Raw genomic sequence first — 20,545 nt, 5'->3', positions numbered from 1 at the left:
TTTTTAATGTTTATTTTTGAGAGAGAGGGAGAGCGTGAAGTGGGGAGGGCAGAGAGAGAGGGAGACACAGAATCCGAAGCAGGCTCCAGGCTCTGAGCGGTCAGCACAGAGCCCGATGTGGGGCTCAAACCCACGAACCTGAGCCGAAGTGGGACACTTAACCGACTGAGGCTCCCAGGCGCCCCTTACTTGGATTTTTAATGTGGAAAATCCTATAAAGGTTTTTGATTTTTAAAACTGTCACCAACATTTATAACAACTTATGAAAAAGTAACTTTTGAAAAGTAAGTAGCTTATGAAATGGGCCATTGCCTAAAACTATCATTTTACTAGGTACCACACGGAATGACAAACTATCACACTAATTGTCAGAAGTATTCACACCGCGTCGCAGGCTTGGCTGTGACTCCATGGGATAATGGGATCATGCAGAAAGCTACTGTTAAATAGTTTCTATAAAAGCAGACTCTTAAAATCAGACTTGGCGGGGGAAAAAACAGGAAGTTGGAAATGATCAAGAAAAGTCCACCTTAGCTTTAGGGTTATCGGAGGAGCGAGCAAGTCTTTCTTGAAAATAAAAACAAGTCTACTTAGAAATGGAGGGTTTTTTTCCCTTGAGTTTCAGCTTTGGGGAAAATGCCTGGTTACAGCAAAACCCAGGCCCCCATGAAGGAAACGCGAAGCATGATGTCCCCGGAGGACCAAATAAATGTTTTAGCAGCTGTGACTAAACTTCTCTCTGCTACGGTCCCCAGATAACACAACAGGGCTGAGAACTGTGCGGGAGAAAGGTCGTGTAGGAGTGCGGACAGCCTGACTCCGTCTTGGGCCCTCCCACCTTGTTCTCCGCTCTGCCACACAGGTGGGACCACGTTAGAGCCTCTGGCGCACAGGTGACACCACTCGAGGTAACTACCCTGGGTCCTCGCCAGCTCGCTTCTCGTTCCGTAAAAGCTAGGGATTAAGGTCTGGGTGGCTTCGGGGGATATGGCTCAGAGAGCAGCAGTGGAAGATCCCTGCACGGCGCCCTGGACCACCGCCCGTGTCAGTAAGTGGCCGTGAGGAAGACAGTGGAGTGGCCTGTTTCGGTTTTCGCTCTAAAAAGGCCGTCTAAGGCTGGAGGATAGTGACCCTCCTCTACCTTTTAACAGTCGGTGTAGTCAACAGGATGCCCAAGACAAAACGAGCTTGGGTAGGGGGTCCATGCAGGGATGGGGGAGAATGGGTTGTCTGGAGGAGGGGGGGGGAAACACAGGGGGGTGGGGGGAGGAGCCAGACGCCGGGGTTCAAGCCCAAGCTGACCAGCCCTGGCCGCAGGGGGAGACTTGGCTCTTTGGAGCGTTTCAGACCAGTGCGTGAGTATGGGGACGCCTCAAAGTGGCCCCGAGAGTTGTTAGGTATTCTGCCTGACGTGGCGGGGAAGCAAAAGGGCTGAGAAGGGGTGGCAGCTTGGGTGTTACAACTGTGGGATACTGGGGGAGATGGTGGTGGGTTCAATGGGTTAAGTGCGATATAAAAAATAGCCTCAGTCACTGCAACAAAGGTTACGTGCCTCAAGCATGGGTGAGAAATGCAGGCACTTAGCTCGGTTGATTGACTGGATAACTTAGAGCATTAAGATAACCTGGCCTCTATGGAAGGACTACAAGAACTTATACGTGAACTGGGAACGAAACATGCCATTTACATGCAGCGTAAATGAGAGGCCCAGATGAAGAATTCTTTTGCTCTGGTATGAAGAACTGTGGCCTACAGTCAGCCCCAAGGGCGTGGTATAGGACTTCGGCATCTGTCCTGGACCCTGTGGTAAATCAGCCCCTTTCTCCAGTAGCTTCATGTTGACTGACATAAGTGAAACTGAAAGGATCCCTCAGAAGGGAAGTAGGTTGAAAATCAAAGGACCCTGACTACGACAAAATGGCAGAGAGGGGGGCCCATCAAGGTTGCTTATGAACAACTGTGGCAAGATCTAATATTATCTGGGACCCCAAGAGAAAATACACACAGCCCAGTTCAGTCTTGCTGGACCTACTGAAGGCATCACCTAAGGGAAAGTAGCTTATTGCCTTGATGCCACTGCCCTACTGTCACCGACTGCCCCTCTGAGAACTGGGGGGTTAGGCCAACGTTGTCCTCTAGTGCTTTGCTCTCTAGTTCCTGCAATAGGTGGCGACCAGAGGATCCAGTTTAATTCACTATTTATTGGTGTCCCACTAACAGACTGTACTAGCTCTAACAGACAATGGGGCTGAATGTACACTGATCTATGGAAACCCCTCAAAATTTGGGGGAGAAATAAAGGCTACTGATGGCCATGAGGGACAAATTATCAAGGTTAGACCAACTAGTCTCTATCTACAGATCAGCAGGCTTCCTCCCTGATGTTTTCTAGTGCATAGTCCCCCCCCCCCCCCCTCCTTTTCTGGAGTATATTTTGGGTATAGAGATCTACAGGATCTGGATCTAACTACAACAGGTGAATTCAGGTTGTGTAGCTGAGTTGCGAAACCTATCCTCGTGGGTCATGCAAAATGGGAACCTATACAATACAGCTGCTGGTCCCTGGAGAGCAATAAATAGGACGATTGCCTGAGGCTATGGTGCTCTCTCATTATGGAGATGATGTTAACCTGTGATGATTTATCCTCCGACTCAAGCGGCTGTGTACTTAGTCCTGAAGATGGGGGAGGGAAATAGCTACAAGATGCAAGGGCCAGGTTAATTAGTCAAGTTCCTGGGCATCATCTGGTTGTGTAAGACAAAAGGTGGTTACTGATAAAAAAAAAAAACAAACCTTCCCAATCTCTAAAACGGGAAAGGGATTACAGGCTTGTTGGTTTTTTACTGAGTTACTGGAGACCTTTTATTTCCCATCTAATCCAGATATCAAGACCTTTAAGGGATGCCTGGCTGGCTTAGTCAGTACAGCATGTGACTCTTGATCTTGGGGTAGTGGGTTTGAGCTTCACGTTGGGTGTTGAGATCTTAAAAATAAAAAATCTTGAACACCCTTTATATGCCTTGGCTAAGAAGGGAAGCGGACTGGATTGAGTTGCTAACCAATAAGAAGCTTTCTTAAAGGAAAAATGATAGTAAAACAAGTACAGGACCTAGGAGTCTTAATGCTGGATGTGTTGTGAATTTGAGGGAATTTCATATCCAGAAGGGTATGGCTGGGGCTTGCAGCAATGACAAAATGGGAAATCAATTAAAGTTACCCGAGCAAATCCAGTAAGAATCTGTTCTCCTTGTAACAGGACCCCACTGGAAACACTGGTCATATTGTCAAGGCTTTGACTGCAATGTCCTATTTGAGAGAGGTCTGCATTGGCTCAGATACGACCAGACAGCATTAAGGCACTAAGGTTGATTTTATGGAGCCTATGAAGCCCCTTGGAAACAACTGGCCTGGTACCTTGCTTGTGAGTGTTCCCAGGAACCCTATCAGGTGAGTAAGGAGGGTCACTTCCTGGAAGGCTCAAGAAGTTCAGGATATCTTGAGGACCTCGTGAAAGAAGTAACCCAAACCTACAGGTATTGTAGGCAAGTCTGGTGGCAAGTATTTGGTTTGGCTCTTAGCCTTGAAAAGCTGTTGCAGGGGCACCTGGGTGGCGCAGTCGGCTAAGCGTCCAACTTCAGCCAGGTCACGATCTCGCGGTCCGTGAGTTCGAGCCCCGCATCAGGCTCTGGGCTGATGGCTCGGATCCTGGAGCCTGTTTCCGATTCTGTGTCTCCCTCTCTCTCTGCCCCTCCCCCGTTCATGCTCTGTCTCTCTCTGTCCCAAAAATAAATAAAAAATGTTGAAAAAAAAAATTAAAAAAAAAAAAAAAAGAAAAGCTGTTGCAGGCTCAACCTGAAATTCCTTATGAGAAGCTCTAGCAAAGCAGATATAAAAGGACCTAATCAATCACTATTCTTGCTGCAATTGGGTAAATAATTTGGCCAAGTTTGTTAAAACTGGATTTGCTTTACAAACAACTGACTCTTAATTTGGCTACCTTTGACAGAGTGATTTTTAGAGAGGAAAAATGGAAATTGTTTTCATATGTTTTCATATGGGAGTTACATTCTAGTTCTGATTATCCTTGAATGATTGTTTACCTATAAAACTAGGCTGGATCCTGAATTCTTCTGGTTTCCTTGCATATCTGGCTAATTTTCTACTTGACTGCATGTGCTAGGGTTGACTTTGAAAGCTGTCAGGACAGCCTCCTGAAAAGACACCACTGTTTCAATGAACTAACTTACCTGACCTCATTACAAAATGCAGAATAAGAGCTTAGGTCTATTACACCAGAGTTCCAAAATAATGGCTCTATGAAGGATGGGGATTCAACTTAGTACTAGGGAATGTCTGCAGTTAGATGCAAGGCAGTTTCATTTGTCAAAGCTATCTACGTCCCTTTTCAGCAGCAAGTAGCTAGACTGTTCATAGCCCCTATTCCTCAAAAATGAAAAATGTTGAAAAGCCAGAGCTGCTATTAGCTCATGAGGACCAAACAGCTACTGCGTTACTGCTCACGAAAAATTTGCCATGTCTATGGTCTGTAAAACCATGAGTCTTATCGCCCCTAGTCTTGCACTAATGTACCTTCCTCTTGCATCAGGAAATGTCTTCCTGTCCTGGACCATTACGTAAGCTAAAGTTCACAATCCCTCCAACTGTTGGGTGAGGAAAGGACCTCTTGACCAGGTGGCTAGGAATCTCCTGTTGGCTGTTTATATAGTTGCTGTAGCTTGGGGCTGCAACGGATTTCCCAATATCTAGCTCCAGGGTCATAGAGGAAGAATGGCACACAGGTGTTATATGGGCCATAAAGATGTCAGGAGTAAAGTGTAGGAGTGTTGGCAACACCAACTCCATCTTTGGTCTTCCATCTTGTTCTACCCTCTGGTGCACAGGTGGTGACACTTGAAGTTTTTATTTAAATTCCAGTTAACATACAGTATAATGGTTTCAGGTGTACAATATAGTGATTCAACACTTCCATATATCACCCAGTGCTCATCACAGGTGTCCTCCTTAATCCCCCTCACCTATGTCACCCATCCCCCCACCCACTTCTCCTCTGGTAACCATCAGTTTGTTCTCTATACCTTAAAAGTCTGTTTCTTGGTCTGCCCCTCTCTCTCTTCCCTTTGTTTTGTTTCTTAAATTCCACATGGGTGAAATGATATGGTGTGTTCCTCTCATTTCTCTTAGCATAATCATTTTTAGCTCCATCCATGTTGTTGGCAATGGCAAGATTTCATTCTTATGGCTAAGTCTCACATCTATATCTATTATCTATATCTATATCTATATCTATCTCACATATTCTTTATCCATCCATCAATCAATGGACAGTTGGGCTGGGTCCATAATTTGGCCATTGTAAATAATGTTCTTATAAACATCAGATGCATGTACTGACTTAAAACATCAGATGCATGTATTCATTCCACATGCACTGGAATTAGTGTGTTTGTATTCTTTGGTTAAATACCCAGTAGTGTGATTGCTGGATGGTAGGGTAAGGGACCTCCATACCGTTTTCCATAGTGCCACCAGTATGCATTCTCACCAGCTATGCAAGAGGGTTTCTTTTTGTCCACATTCTTGCCAACACTTGTTTTTTGGATTTCTGAGTTTACTCATTCTGACAGGTGTGAGGTGATAGCTTGTTGTAGTTTTGATTTGCATTTCCCTGATGATGAGTGATGCTAAGCATCTTTTCATGTGTTTGCTGTCCATCTGGATGTCTTCTTTGGAGAAATGTCTATTCATGTTTTCTGCCCAGTTTTAATTGGATTATTAACATTTTGGGTGTTGAGTTGAATATGCTCTTTATAGATTTTGGACACTAACCCCTTATGGGATATACCATTTGTAATACCTTTTCCCATTTAGTATGTTCCCTTTTAGTTTGGTTGATTGTTTTCTTTGCTGTGCAAAAGCTTTTAATTTTGATATAGCCCCAATAGTTTATTTTGGCTTTGGTTGCCTTTGCCTCGGGAGACCTATCTAGAAAGAAGTTGGTACAACTGATGTCAGAGATATTACTGCTTGTGTTTTCTTCAAGGATTTCACATTTAGGTGTTTGATCCATTTTAAGTTTACTTTTGTGTGTGCTGTAAGAAAGAGGTCCAGTGTTTCCAACATTTGTTGAAGAGATGGTCTTTTTCCTGTTGCATATTCTTGCCTCCTTTATTGAAGATTAATTGACCATATAAGGGTGGGCTTATTTCTGGGATTTCTGTTCTGATCCATTGATCTCTGTATCTATTTTTATGCCAACACCATACTGTTGTGATTACTACAGCTTTGTAATATAACTTGAGGTCTGGAATTGTGATGCCTCCAGCTTTGCTTTTAGTTTTCAAGATTGCTTTGGCTATTCAGGGTCTTGTATGGTTCCATACACATTTACGCATTGCTCGTTCTAGTTCTGTGAAAACGACTTGACAGGAATTGCGTTAAATCTGTAAATTGCTTTGTGTAGTATAGACACTTTAATACTATTTGTTCTTGAAACCCACAAGCATGGAATGTCTTTCCATTTCCCTTGTGTCATTGTCAATTTCTTTCATCGGTGTTTTAGTTTTCAGAGTACAGGTCTTTCACCTCCTTGGTTAGAATTATTCCTAGGTATCTTACTATTTTTGGTGCAACTGTAAACAGGACTAATTCCTTAGTTTCTCTTTCTGCTGCTTCGTCATTGGTATATAGAAATGCAACAGATTTCTCTATAGTGATTTTTGTATCCTGCGACTTCACTGAATTTATAAATCCTAGCAGTTTTGGGGTGGAGTCTTTCAGGTTTTCTACCTATAGTATCATATTATCCGCAAACAGTGAGTTTGATTTCTCCCTTATGGATTTTGATGTTTTTCTTTTTGTTGTCTGTGGCTAGGACTTCCAGTAGTATGCTGAATAAAAGTGGTGAGCTGACATCCCTGTCTTGTTCCTGACAGCAGAGAAAAAGTTGTTGCTTTTTCCCTGTTTAAGATGATATTAGCTGTGGGTTTTTCATATATGGCCTTTATTACATTGAGTTATGTCCCCTCTAAACCTACTTTGTACCCATTATCCTGAATGGGTATTGTACTTTGTCAAATGCTGCTTCTGCATCTATCAAAATGACTGTATGGTCCTTAATCTTTTATTAATAGAGTGTAGCACGTTGATGGATTTGTGAATACGGAACCACTCTTACAACCCAAGAATAAATCACACTTGATTGTGGTGAATGATTTTTTAAATACACTGTTGGCTCCGGTTTGCTAGTATTTTGTTGAGGATTTTTGCATCCTTGTTCATCAGGGATACCGGCCTGTAGTTCGTTTTTTTGGTTGTTTTGGTTTTTTTTTTAGCCGTGTCTTTATCTGGTTTTGGGATCAGGATAACGCTGGCCTCATAGAATGAATGTGGAAGTTTTCCTTCCTTGTCTATTTGCTTTGCTGGAGTAGTTTGAAAATAGGTATTCTTTTATTCTTTTAGAATTAATAATTCCTTTAATTCTTTTAAATTAATTTGGTAGAATTTGCCTGTAAAGCTATCTGGCCCTGGATTTCTGTTTATTGGGAGATTTTTGATTATTGATTGAATTTCTTTACTGGCCATCAACCTGTTTAAATTTTCTATTCCTTCTTGAGTGTTGGTAATTTATAGGTTACCTATAGGTAATTTATAGGAATTGATCCATTTCTTACAGCTTGTCCAATTTGTTGGCATGTAATTTTTCACAATCTTTTTAAATTGTTTGTATTTCTGTGGTGTTGGTTGTTACTTCTCTCTCATTTGTGATATTTATTTGGGGTCCTTTCTCTTAAGTCTGGCTAGAGGTTGGCCAATTTTATTAATTTTTTCAAAGAACCAGCTCCTGGTTTTATTAAGGTGTTTTTTTTTTTTTCCAGTTTCTTTGTCATTTATTTCTGCTCTAATCTTCTTTCCTTCCTTCTACTGGCTTTAAACTTTGATCTTTTTTTAGCTCCTTTAAGTGTAAGGTTACATTGTGAGATTTTTCTTGCTTTTTGAGGCAGACCTGGATTTCTACATACTTCCCTCTCAGGACCACTTGTGCTGCATCCCAAAGGTTTTAGACCATTGTTTTCATTTTCATGTTACCGTAGATTTTTTTTCTTCCATTTCCTGGCTGACCCATTCATTGTTTTTGCCACCCCCATTTCATTGTTTAGTAGCATGCTATTTATTTAACCTTCATGTGTTTGTGGTCTCACCAGATTTTTTCTTGTGGTTGACTCGTAGTTTCATAGTGTGGTGGTCAAAAAAGGTACATGGTAGGACTTTGATCTTAAATTTGTTGAGGCTTGTTTTGTGGACTAATAGGTTATCTGTTCTGGAGAATGTTCCATGTGCACTTGAATGTGTATTCTGTTTTAGGATGCAATGTTCTAAATATATCTGTTAGGTCCATCTGGTCCAGTGTGTCATTCAAATCCATTGTTTCCTTGTTGATTTTCTGCTTAGATGATCTGTCCATTGATTTAAGTGCAGTGTTAACTACTAACATGGTATTGTTATCAATTAGTTCTTTTATATTCTTGTTTTATGTATCTGGGTGCTCCCATTTGGGTGCAGAAAGATTTACAATTGTTTTTTTTTTTTTTCTTTTTAAGTTTTTTGAGGGAGGGAGGGAGGGAGGGAGAGACAGAGAGAATGAATCCCAAACAGGCATGTGCTGACAATGTGGAGCCTGACATAAGGCTCAATCTTATGAATTGTGAGATCATGGCCTGAGCCGATCAAGAGCTGAAATCAAGAGTTGGACACTCAACCATCTGAGTTAGGTGCCTCTACGGTCTTTCTTATAAAGTCTAGTTTGTCTGATGTAAGTACTGCTACTTCAGCTTTCCTTTGGTATTCACTTGAATTATTAATGTTTCTCCACACCCTCACTTTGAAATGTGCAAGTGTCTTTAACTCTAGAATCTCTTGGGGCACCTGGCTGGCTCAGTGAAGCATGAAACTCGATCTTGCTTGGGTTGTTTGAACCAAATGCTGGGTAATGATTACTTAAAAAAAAATTTTTTTTAATTAAAAAATAAAACATTGGGCGCCTGGGTGGCTCAGTCAGTTTGTGAGTTTGAGCCCCACGTCAGTCTCTGTGCTGATGCTTGGAGCCTGGAGCTTGCTTCAGATTCTGTCTCCCTCTCTCTCTGCCCCTCCCCTGCTTGTGCTCTCTCTCAAAAGATGAACATTTAAAAATTTATTTTTTTAATATACATCCAAGTTAGTTAGCATATAGTGCAACAATGATTTCAGGAGTAGATTCCTTAATGCCCCTTACCCATTTAGCTCATCCTCCCTCCCACAACCCTTCAGTAACCCTGTTTGTTCTCCATATTTAAGAGTTTATGTTTTGTCCTCCCTGTTTTTATATTATTTTTGCTTACCTTCCCTTGTGTTCATCTATCTGTGTGTTAAAGTCACATGAGTGAAGTCCTATGATACTTGTCGTTCTCTAATTTCACTTAGCATAATACTCTCTAGTTCCATCCACGTAGTTGCAAATGGCAAGATTTCATTCTTTTTGATTGCTGAGTAATACTCCATTGTGTGTGTGTGTGTGTGTGTGTATCACATCTTTATCCATTCATTCATTGACGGACATTTGGCTCTTTCCATACTTTGGCTATTGTTGATACTGCTGGTATAAACAATGGGGTGCATGTGCCCCTTGGAAACAGCATACCTGTATCTCCTGGATATATACCTAACAGTGCAATTGTTGGGTCATAGGGTAGTTCTTTTAATTTTTTGAGGAACCTCCATACTGTTTTCCAGTGTGGCTGTACCAGTTTGCATTCCCACCAGCAGTGCAAAAGAGATCCTCTTTCTCTGCCTCCTTACCAACATCTGTTGCTGCCATGAGTTATTAATGTTAGCCATTCCGACAGGTGTGAGGTGGTATCTCATTGTGGTTTTGATTTGTATTTCCCTGATGATGAGTGATGTTGAGCATTTTTTCATGTCGGTTGGCCATCTGGATGTCTTCTTTGGAAAAGTGTCTATTCATGTCTTCTGCCCCTTTCTTCACTGGATTTTTTGGGAACATTTAAAAAAATTTTTTAAATTGAGTCTCTTGTAGGCTCATATAGATGGGTCTTGGTTTTTTTTTTAATCTACTCTGTCACCCTATGTCTTTTTTGATTATAGAGCATTTACTCCATTTACACTGAAAGTAATTATTGGTAAAAATTTATTGCCATTTCATAACTTGTTCTCAGGTTGTAGAGAATTTTTCTGATCATTGAGTCTCTTGTAGACTCATATAGATGGGTCTTGGTTTTTTTTTAATCTACTCTGTCACCCTATGTCTTTTTTGATTATAGAGCATTTACTCCATTTACACTGAAAGTAATTATTGGTAAAAATTTATTGCCATTTCATAACTTGTTCTCAGGTTGTAGAGAATTTTTCTGATCATTGAGTCTCTTGTAGACTCATATAGATGGGTCTTGGTTTTTTTTTAATCTACTCTGTCACCCTATGTCTTTTTTGATTATAGAGCATTTACTCCATTTACACTGAAAGTAATTATTGGTAAAAATTTATTGCCATTTCATAACTTGTTCTCAGGTTGTAGAGAATTTTTCTGATCTTTGTCTTCATTTCATGGTCTCTGGTTTTCTTCAGTGACTGTGATTTCTATCTCTTTATTCTTCCCATCTTTATTAGTTTTTGTGGTTACCATTAGGTTTGCATGTAACACCTTCTGCATATTGTAGTCTATATTAACTTGATAGCTGCTTAAGTTTGACCCATTCTTGACTCCTGTCCTCACACAGTTCAGGTATATGCTGTCATATTTTGCATCCTTTTATCCTGTTGTTTTGTGAATTCCTCGACTGATTTTTCTCAAAAGTTTTTTTAAAATATCTAATTATTAAAGTTTATTTATTTTGAGAGAGAGCAAGTGTGGGAGGGTCAGAAAGAGAGAGCCTAGCAGACTCCACACCATTGGTGCAGTGGGCTCATGACTTGAGACAAAATCAAGAACTGGATGCTCAACTGACTGAGCCACACAGGCACCCCTATTTTTATTTATTTTGAGAGCAAGAGCACAAGTGGAGGGAAGGGCAGACAGAATCCCAAGCAGGCTCTGTGCTGTCAGTGTGGAGCCTGACACAGGGCTTGATCCCACAAACTGAAATCATGACCTGAGCTGAAATCAAGTCAGATGTTCAACCAATTCTTGCAAGGGTGGTTTAGTGGTCATGAATGTTAGTTTTTGTCTGTGAAATTCTTTCTCTTACTTTCAACGTTAGCCTTGCTGGATAGAGCATTGTTGGCTGCAGATTTTTACCACTCAGTATTTGGAATATACCATGCCAGTCCCTTCTGGCTTGCAGTTTCTGATGAAAAAATCTGACAGCCCTAAGGGTTTTCCCATATAAGTAAGAGTCTTTTGTCTTGCTGCTTTTAAGATATTTTATCACTGTATGTTGAAAATTTAATTACAGTATGTCTTCGTGTTGGCTTGCTTTTGATTTTTTTTTTTTTTTTTTTAAATGGGAGTTCTCTATGCCTCCTGGATCTAGATGTCTGTTTACTTCCTCAGATTAGGGAAGTTTTCAGCTACAACTTCTTGAGAGAAATTTTTTGCCCCCTTTTCTCGCTCTCTCTCTGCCCCTTCTGGGACTCCTATAATACAAATGCTATTTTGTTTGGAGTCACTTAATTCCTTAAGTCTATTCTTGTTTGGCAGAATTTTTTCTCTTTTGTTCAGCTTGATTACTTTCCATTAGTCTAAGTCATTAACTTGTTGCTGATTGTTTCAGCCTGCTGTTGACTGCATCAAGCATATTTGTAATCTCCTTTATTACACTCATGTTCTTTTTACATTTTTATCTCTGTCATAAGGGTCTCACTGATCTTTCACGGTTTTCTCAAGCCCAGTATCCTAATGATCATTGCTTTCAATTCTTGAACACGTATATTACTTTTATCTATGTGGCTTAAATCTCTGGCCATAGCCTTAACTTGTTCATTTGGGATAAATTTGCTCATTTTGTGTAAGTCACTGCCTGCTTCTGTGGGTTAGCCAGTTAGGTCTCTGGCTGCTGAAAGTATTGGCGTTACGAAGACGTCGTGTGGTGTCCGGGGACTGGTGTTCCAGGGTGTGTCTCCCATAGGTGCTTTAAGTGTTCTGCTGCTGTTCGGGCTGCTCTGTCCTTCAGGCCTGTCATCTGCAGCAGCTCTCCTTGCCTCCTGTGAGCAGTGTTTGGTCCCTGGCCTGAATGTTCTAGCTGGCCAATTTCAGTTGTGTATTTTGGTCTGCTTGCGAGATGAAACCTGTTACCACCTCCAGTGAAACTGAGGCCCTGCAAAACTGTAGCTGGGAGACATGCAGGGGCAGGGCTTTGTGCTGGTCTTCTGGATAAGGGGGCCCACCAGCCTAGGACTGAAGCAAGCCTGGGAGGAGTTCTATTGGAGCGTAAGGGGGTAGGGCTGTGAGCAAGTTAGGTAGCCAAGGACTATACTTCACTGGTTCCTGCAGGTGGCTCTGAGTGTGTATGCTGAGGGGCATGGGAGGGTAACAGCACCAGCCAGTTCCTTTGTTATTGGAGAGGTGTCTCCGTGAACACTGCCTTTGGGCACACTCTGAGAAGAGCAAATGATCTCCCCACTGGGTTCCACTGGCGCTCTGCTGTTTCCAAGCTCTATGTCCCCAGATTGTTTGCCTACCTTCTCCAAGGGCAGCCCTGATGCCTATGGACTGGTCTCTCCAGGAGCCCAACCTGCTAACGCTCAAAAACTTCAGGCTTTAAACCCCAAAGCAGTGCAACAACTCAAGAAATTAATCCCTTCTCACTTTCCAAACCAATGGCTATGAGGAAACGTTCTCCTTCTGTGTTCCCCTAGTGCTCCTCTCCACAGCAGCCAGGATCCATTTCTCCCCAAACTAGATCTCTGTGCCTCCTACCTTCGATTTGGTATCTTCCTTACCTTTAGCTGTGGCGTTTCTTTTGCCAGTCTCAAAGTCGATTTCTGGGGGTATTTAAGATGATTTGCTAGTTACCTACTCGTGGGATGAGGCAAGCCCAGGGTCCTAGTATTCTGCTGCCATCTACCACCACCAGGTGGTGCCACTTAGGATAACACTGTGACCTTACCATCATGTTCCTTGCTTTAAAAAATGTGGGGATTAAGGTCTATGCAGCTGTGAATCATATGGCTTAGAAATAGGGGTGGAGGACATCTGCACAGTAACCTGGATCATCCATGCACCCACCCAATTGCCTCTTGTCAGTAAACTGCCCTGAATAAAACTGTATAAATAGTAAAGACAGGTTTGCTTTATCGGTCTTAAGTCCTTTTCAGTATGGAGCAAACCGTTTTCTGAAAGATAAGAGATTTATGGTTATTCTAATTCAGAGTGGCCACCCTGGCTTAAGGGTGATGATTGGGATTAAAAAAAAAAAAATCTACATTTCTTAAAGTCCAAATGCTAGAAGTACCTAAGCAACAGAATTGTTCTAAAAAGGATTTTTTAAATGGGATTGACCAGAGAATCCTGCAACTGAAGTGACCCATCATGGTAGCCCAGCCTGGGATGAGGATATTCTTTATGGACTACCACTGACCTGTTGATGGTTGTGTAGCCTGTATTGCCTATAAATGACAACTGTATTAACAACTAATAATTATACAGCAGGTATACAATTAGACAGCAGGTAGTAAATTCTAGCTACACAAACAATGGTAAGTAAAACCTATTTTCCAATGTTTTGTTGGGAGTTTGGTCACAATCTTCTTGCACCTACCATCTTAACCTGTTTGATCTTATTACAGATCTGAAGGTATTAAATCCACAGTACTTGTAAGGATTGAGAATAGAGCAGACCACTAGGAACAAAGTAGATACAAAACAGTTTCTCAGAAATCAAGAATAAAAGAGAATGGGCCACTGACGGAAGATGGGTCTCAGATAGTTAAACTCTGAATAAACTGGAATACATGGAACCAAATATGGTAGAAAACTTTCAGGTAAAGATGCACAGCTTGGTAAACCTGGTGAGTGTCCCTTTTTTAGATGCAAATTTGCCACTTAAAATTAGGTTCCCTTCCCCTCTATGGCCTACACACTTAGGGGACCGAAGACAGTTATTGGAAGGTGCTGTTTGTTAACTGTAACACAGACACTAACTTCACTGAATTATTTTTGTTCCTTGATTTTCTAGAATCACAAGTGATACCTGCCCACTACTGTTTAAAATCACTGGTAGGTACCTAGCTCTTCAGTGCAGAAATTGTTATGCTCATTACATTGATTACACCATGTTTTTATTTTGGTTGGCTGAATGAAAAAAACAAAACCAGAAAAACCCAATTTCTTTTGCAGGTCTAGTCCCTCTCTATAGCATTTGTTGCAGACAGCCCTAAAACAGCTGGAATACAGTCAGCAGGGGCCCGGGCTGGACCAGGCGCAGCAACAGTTCATCTTGGCAAGTATGTGTTTATTTCCTTTGGTGCCTTGCACAGTAAGGCACTGATGATAGAACAGAAGAAATGCCCACATCAAATAGTTCTAGTGACAATTTACTAGACAAGTTACAGTTTAATGATGGTGGTGGTGATTGTTTCATTTTATTATTTTTTACAATAAGGTTGTAGCCTTTATACTCCACACACACACACACACACACACAAAATAAAACAAGTGCTTATGAAAGAGTCCCTGCCCCACCCCCCTTTTCAAAACATCCTGAACATAGCAATTCAATAGAACAGAAAAATCAAGACATGTTGGATTTCAAAATTTCAATAAAAAAGCAAAGTATGTGATGCAACAGGCTGTTCAACTTCCAACTCTAAATAGGCACTGTAAAACAAAACAAAAACTCCGGGTATTGAAATTTCTCCAGCACACTTTCCAGTATAAATGCTCTGTAATCAGCTCATAATAATGGGAACAGAACCTTAGAACAGAAGTCATATTGCTTCCCTGCTCCCCCTTTCTCCTATAATTAGAGGGTGGAGGTATTAGGGGATACAAAAGTCAGAGGAAGAAGAATTAAAAAGAAAAATTCTGAAAGCTGTTGTTTGTGGACTAGAAAGGAAGACAGCATTTTACAAATGTTCAAAAATTCCCAAGGCAAGCAACACAATTCGTTCACTATCACTCCTACTAGAAAGAATAAAGATATCGGCATCTTATTATATAAAACTGTACTTTCAGAATCGCATTACAGGTTCACCAGAAACTATGGATGTAGTTTTAGGCTTCATCAGGGAAAACAAGTTCAGTTCAGATCGAGTTAGATACTGTGCATCTAGCCTACTTGGAGTCTGGAACTGCTCACTGTAACCCCCAATAGCTGTAAACTAAACAATAGTATGTAACTCCATAGGAAGCTTAAGGATTGAGGATATGTACACAGCTAATTATATCTCCCCTGCTTCGCGCTCTTCAGAGCTCCTCCTGTCTTCTGATCTGCCATTAGCGCTCTCATAGGACCGCTTCTTATCTTTTCGGTCTCTGTCACGAGGTGATCTGTCTCTTGAATTCCTGTCTCTGTCACGTGATGCTAAGTCTTGGTCTCTGAATCTTTCTTTTGAGGATCTGAAAAATATTAATTTGAGGAGCAAAATGTGTTGGGAAACCCAATATCCAAATCAAAGAATCGGATAAATATTAAGGTACTGATAGCTGAAGATATACAGACTACATCCAAGAAAGAGGAGCCAGTTTTCGGGCTGAAAAGAGCACTACCCAAGGTGACAAGGGAGATGGGTGAAAACAAGCAGGTAAGGGTCAAAAACCGTAAGCTAAAATAATGACTTCTAGGATATTCTCATTATTTCAGAGGCAATCATAAAATGTTTCTAATTCATGGCAAATGTATTTAATATGAAAATAGTACATAGACAGTATCTTTAAAAATCAAAGTGTTAAACCAATTTTTAAAAAATCTATAAACAGAATACAGGTTCCAAACTGGATGGAAATTTAAAACTTACAACTGAGGTCAGCAAATCTTATTTTCTTTGCTGTTGGGCCAGAGAGTAAATATTTTAGGTAGATATTCTTCTTCCTTTTCTTTTTATCAACCCTTCAACAATTTAAAAACCACCCATAGCTCACTGCCTATTCAAAAACCGGCTATGGGGCCAGATTTGGCCTGCAGGCAATAGTTTGCCAACACTCAACTTAGATAAGGAAGTACTCAATTAATGATATGGCTTCAGATAACCATTTATTATTTTTAAAATCTTTACTCCTCCTGAGTGAGCTCATTCAACCAACAGAAAAAAATAAGAATGGAAGACAGAAAGATGATCACACTACATCTTGATTAACCATAATGGCTTCTTTACACCATCTCTCCATTCCCATACCCAATTTCAATGAGAAAGGTAAGTGGTAACAAACTCTTAGCAGAGATTCAATCAGAAGGAAAACCAAAGGATATGATGGGATCAGAATATGAAATCTATACTTTCAATCTCTAGAATGAATTAATAATATATATTACATATATTTGGTTCTTTACAGGTGACATGGTACTTTTACATAATCATCTCTCTTAACCAGGCTTCAGATTCTAAGTGTGAACATGGGTTAGCTAATACTTTGAGCTTCTAATGCAGGAAAAAAAAAAAAAAAGGTAGGACTGAACCAAAAAAGGTTGAAAGATTAAAATGTCAACTTTGAGCATTCTACTTAACGTTAGAATAAGCTTAATTTTTAAAAGATGTAGGAAAAAAAAAAAATCACAGTGCAAGTCTGGTTACACTGCTCCTCTCCAGAATCTAAGAATGTAACATGGAGAGAAGATGCCTAAGAATTAGATAAAACGGCAGGTAAGTCTCAAAGGTCAGTAATAACTGGAAAATAACCACGAGATGAGCATCAACTAGGATCTTGTGAGAGATTACAATGTCCCTTCCATAAGCATTTTATTTACACTCAACATTTCATTCAAATTACCAATACTAATAACCCAAGTACTTAAAAGATGGGAGATGACAGGATAATTAGATTATTTGGCCACAGCCACCGAACCCAACTAATCTGTGAAGTCTGCACCATGTGTTTGAAAAGACCAGGATGTAGAAAAATGCAAGCCAAGTCCTCATTTATTAAGGTAACTGTTGCCAGGGAAATGTCACTAACAGAATTCAGACCAGTATTTCACAGTTGGGGTGGAGAAACAGTAAATCATTAAGACTTTGAATCAGGACTTTTACCTTGAAATTTAAACTGAAATATATAGCAGTAACTTGACGTTTTATGTACTAACATGTAGGTTTGAATAGCAATTGGCTGCTAATTTTTGGTAAAAACACAATGCTGCTTTGAAAGAGAATAAGTTGTCGAGATTAGAAGTGCTCTTGAGAAAAGCAAAAACTTTTAATGGTTTTACAAAAATAAACCTGTTTATGAACATGCTGAAAACACCAGGGGTGGCATGTAGGATAGTGGAAAAATGTCCTATACAACTTCATAAATGCAGGAACCATTTAGGACTAGGATAACACAATCCCAGGGGAGGAGACATGCCCCTCCCTTCCATCCCCACCACCAACAGACATCAGAGTTCACAGATACCAGAAACAATGACAGGTGGGCAGGTTCACAAGACAAACTCTCTAGACCTTCCAACAACCAATAGGGTGATTCCTTTTTTTAATGCATTTATTGGGCACTGCACTGTGGGTCTACAGTTTTAAGAGTATGAGATGAATGGCCAGCAAGCAAATCACTTTAGGAACTATGTCCCTTATAAAGTCCCTCCTCATTCTCTGCAAGTGTCTATGATAATCCATCTGGAATATCTTTCTCCTACCTGGTTTTACCTACTATCTGAACCCATTTTTTTACTTCTCTGGTATTTCCCTCATCTAAACTCCTGTATTATTTTGATGTATACTTTAGCACTTTATAGGTTAAGTATGAGATCAGTCTGTTTACTGTCAAAGATGTTAGTCTTGTGTTCTAACTTGAAAAAATTGCTCAACTGTTACACTTCTTTTTTTAGTAGGCCTAGTATAGAAGCAAGTATATGACTCTTACTGATTAAAAGTTAACTGAAGAACTACTTAATGTCCTAATAAGAGAACTTAAATCTTTTCACTGGAGAGAAAAAAAAAAAAAAAAAAGGAAAAACAGCTGAGGTGAAGGATAGGTTAATTAACCCATGGTGGGACCCCTTTTATAATGTGTGTATATATATATATATCTAATCACCACAATGTTCACCTTAAATATCTTATAATTTTGTGAATTATAACTCAATGAAGCTGGGGGTGGGGGGAGAGACCTACTTAGAACAAGGTAAGAATATAAGAAAATATTTAGTGAAATCGTATTAACCTATTAACTCTGCTTGTGAGTGATTTCAAACAAAGGCTTCCCTCCCTCCCACCCCACACCCAAACAAAAAATTTTTACCACCTTTATGTGGATTCTCTCATGGGCTTTATGCAGAGTAATTGATAGAAAATTTAAGACTAGTAGGTGCTAGGCACTCAAAAAAGATTTATCACATACATAGTTAAGAGTTCTCAAGAAAAAAGCAATTTTAAGCATGGGTTATGTGCCATAGAAATGACCTGGCTTTTAAAGACCATCTTGTGACCTGAGAAGTTTTGGGAGCTTGGTCGATGTAGCCTGTGTGTACTTAAGGCTCCACCACCACATACTAATCCTTTATCCTGAATATAGTTTCAGGTCCTTAAACACACCACATCCTTGCAACCTTTAAATTTCCATGCCAAGAAAGTCTACCCTCCTTAAGAGTCTAAGTCTGCCCCACCAAGCTAACTGTATATAGCAACGCATACCTAGAGTGCAGATTAAACAATATACCAGAATGTGTCTGCTCTGAAAAAGTGCACCAGCTCAAAAGAAGTTTGGAAAACAGAAGTCAAACAAAGATAAACTCTTTAAATGAAAGGACTTCTTAAAGCCCCTAATGCGCCAATACATACTGAAAAAAATTGGTACTGGTACCTAAAATTGTCCACAAAGTACTTTTTTTTCCCCAAGACACACTAAGCAGAGAAAAAGCAATAACCTCTGCCCATATCGGTTCCAATTTCTTTACTCTGGCTCCTAAGTGTATTATTTAACTACCCATATAATCAGGGGAAAAAATGTTACAAACTCACACACAAATGTGTACATGTTACCAGATGCAAGTCTCAAACCAATAGTATTCCAAGTGTAAACCTTTAATAAAGGTAGTTCCATATCCTCTTATGGACACCTCAGTACCTCCTCCTGGATCGCTCTCTGCTCCTGTCTCTAGAACTGTGCCCACTTCGCTGGTGGCTACGGCTGCGGCTTCGGCTGCTAGAGCGGGATCTGTGGCGATGGCGTTTCTCCCGAGATTTGGAGCGAGTTCTCCTCTTCCGTTCCCGTGACATGGAGCGAGACCGGTGTCTGCGATGCTCTCTGGACCTGGACCTACAAAACCCGTTTGCTTTAGTTTTTAGCTTTCTCAGCAATGCACTTCTCATTTGCTAAAGCCTCTTCTTCAAAGAGAAACAATCGCTCAGTAAGCTTGATGCTAGTTCTATTTCAAGTCAGCTACATCTACACCAAAGTAAAATGCTGGTATGTTAAATAACTACATACTGCAATTTCCAAATGAAACATTAGTTCTTAAAGGTCAATAAATATCGTATAAATTTATATCAAGAATATAATAAAAATTAAATCTATACCACTACTATATGCCAGGGATTGTACTATCTAGATGATTTATTAGAGATTTGTAGTTCATTTAAATAATTTCTAAAATTTTTTTGGTATACTTTGTTTCTAAAGTATGTATCTGATGGACATGGATAAAAAAGGGAGGAGAGGCATAAGAGAGATCAGTGTTTAGGACAATGTAACTCTGAATTTAAAAGGTTGTATCTTATGACCATCAAAATAAGTTTTAATGTCCACAATATGCCTAGTCACAGTGTAATCAACACAGTAAGGCTGTTCTCTTGTAAGCAGTACTTAGCTTGGGAAGGAAAAAAACATGTATAAATCATTTTAGAGAACTTTAATCATAAAAAAAAAAGTGTGAGTACATAGGACTATAGTCAAGGAAAAACATTTTGAAGTAGCTAGAAGGAAAAACACTTCTGGAGCTTCCACTGGGTCACAAAACTCACAACATGTGTGTGTGGTAAGTGACGGAAACCAAGCAGGAAGAAAGATATGAAACTTTGTTCTAACTGTCCCTTTTTAGAGTGATAGCAATGATCTAAACTTGACATGGACATTGCATAACTATAACTAATGGACTTATACACTTAAAATGGCTGAACTTACGGCATGTAAATTATACCTTAATAAAGCAGTTAAAAAATTGTTAAAGTCACTTTAAAAATATGTTTTCTCATAATTTAATAAATTCAAAAGCATATTATTCAGGTGATACAATTTACAAACCGAGCTCATTTTCAAGTGATTATTAAATCAAGTTTAAAAGCATTCAGCTTATGTCAACATTTATATTCAAAAGAAGGCATATAGAGTGGACCCAGCATCAACTACGGTTGAACGAATATTTCCACAACTGAATAAAATCTCTC

The 20,545-nt window shown here is 40.0% G+C and overlaps 1 protein-coding gene across 6 annotated transcripts in view; it reads right to left on the bottom strand.

Moving 5' to 3' along the window:
* Positions 1 to 14,273: 14,273 nt before the first annotated feature.
* Positions 14,274 to 20,545, bottom strand: part of LUC7L2 (LUC7 like 2, pre-mRNA splicing factor) — a 57,949-nt gene continuing 51,677 nt past the window's right edge. For all 6 annotated transcript variants that reach the window (XM_047094685.1, XM_047094683.1, XM_047094689.1 and 3 more), the window contains 2 exons: positions 19,227 to 19,418; positions 14,274 to 15,569 (listed from right to left, as the gene is read on the bottom strand). In XM_047094685.1, coding sequence (XP_046950641.1) covers positions 15,392 to 15,569; positions 19,227 to 19,418 — 370 coding nt within the window. In that variant the 3' untranslated portion in view covers positions 14,274 to 15,391. The remainder of the gene's footprint in view (positions 15,570 to 19,226; positions 19,419 to 20,545) is intronic.

This window comes from Lynx rufus, unplaced genomic scaffold (assembly GCF_022079265.1).
Source record: "Lynx rufus isolate CCGP_SWC_20201006 ecotype Redwood Valley unplaced genomic scaffold, mLynRuf1.p SCAF_4, whole genome shotgun sequence".
NCBI lineage: Eukaryota > Metazoa > Chordata > Mammalia > Carnivora > Felidae > Lynx > Lynx rufus.
Note: the sequence above shows the minus strand (reverse complement) of the source record. Positions and strands in the feature narration are given on the sequence as shown.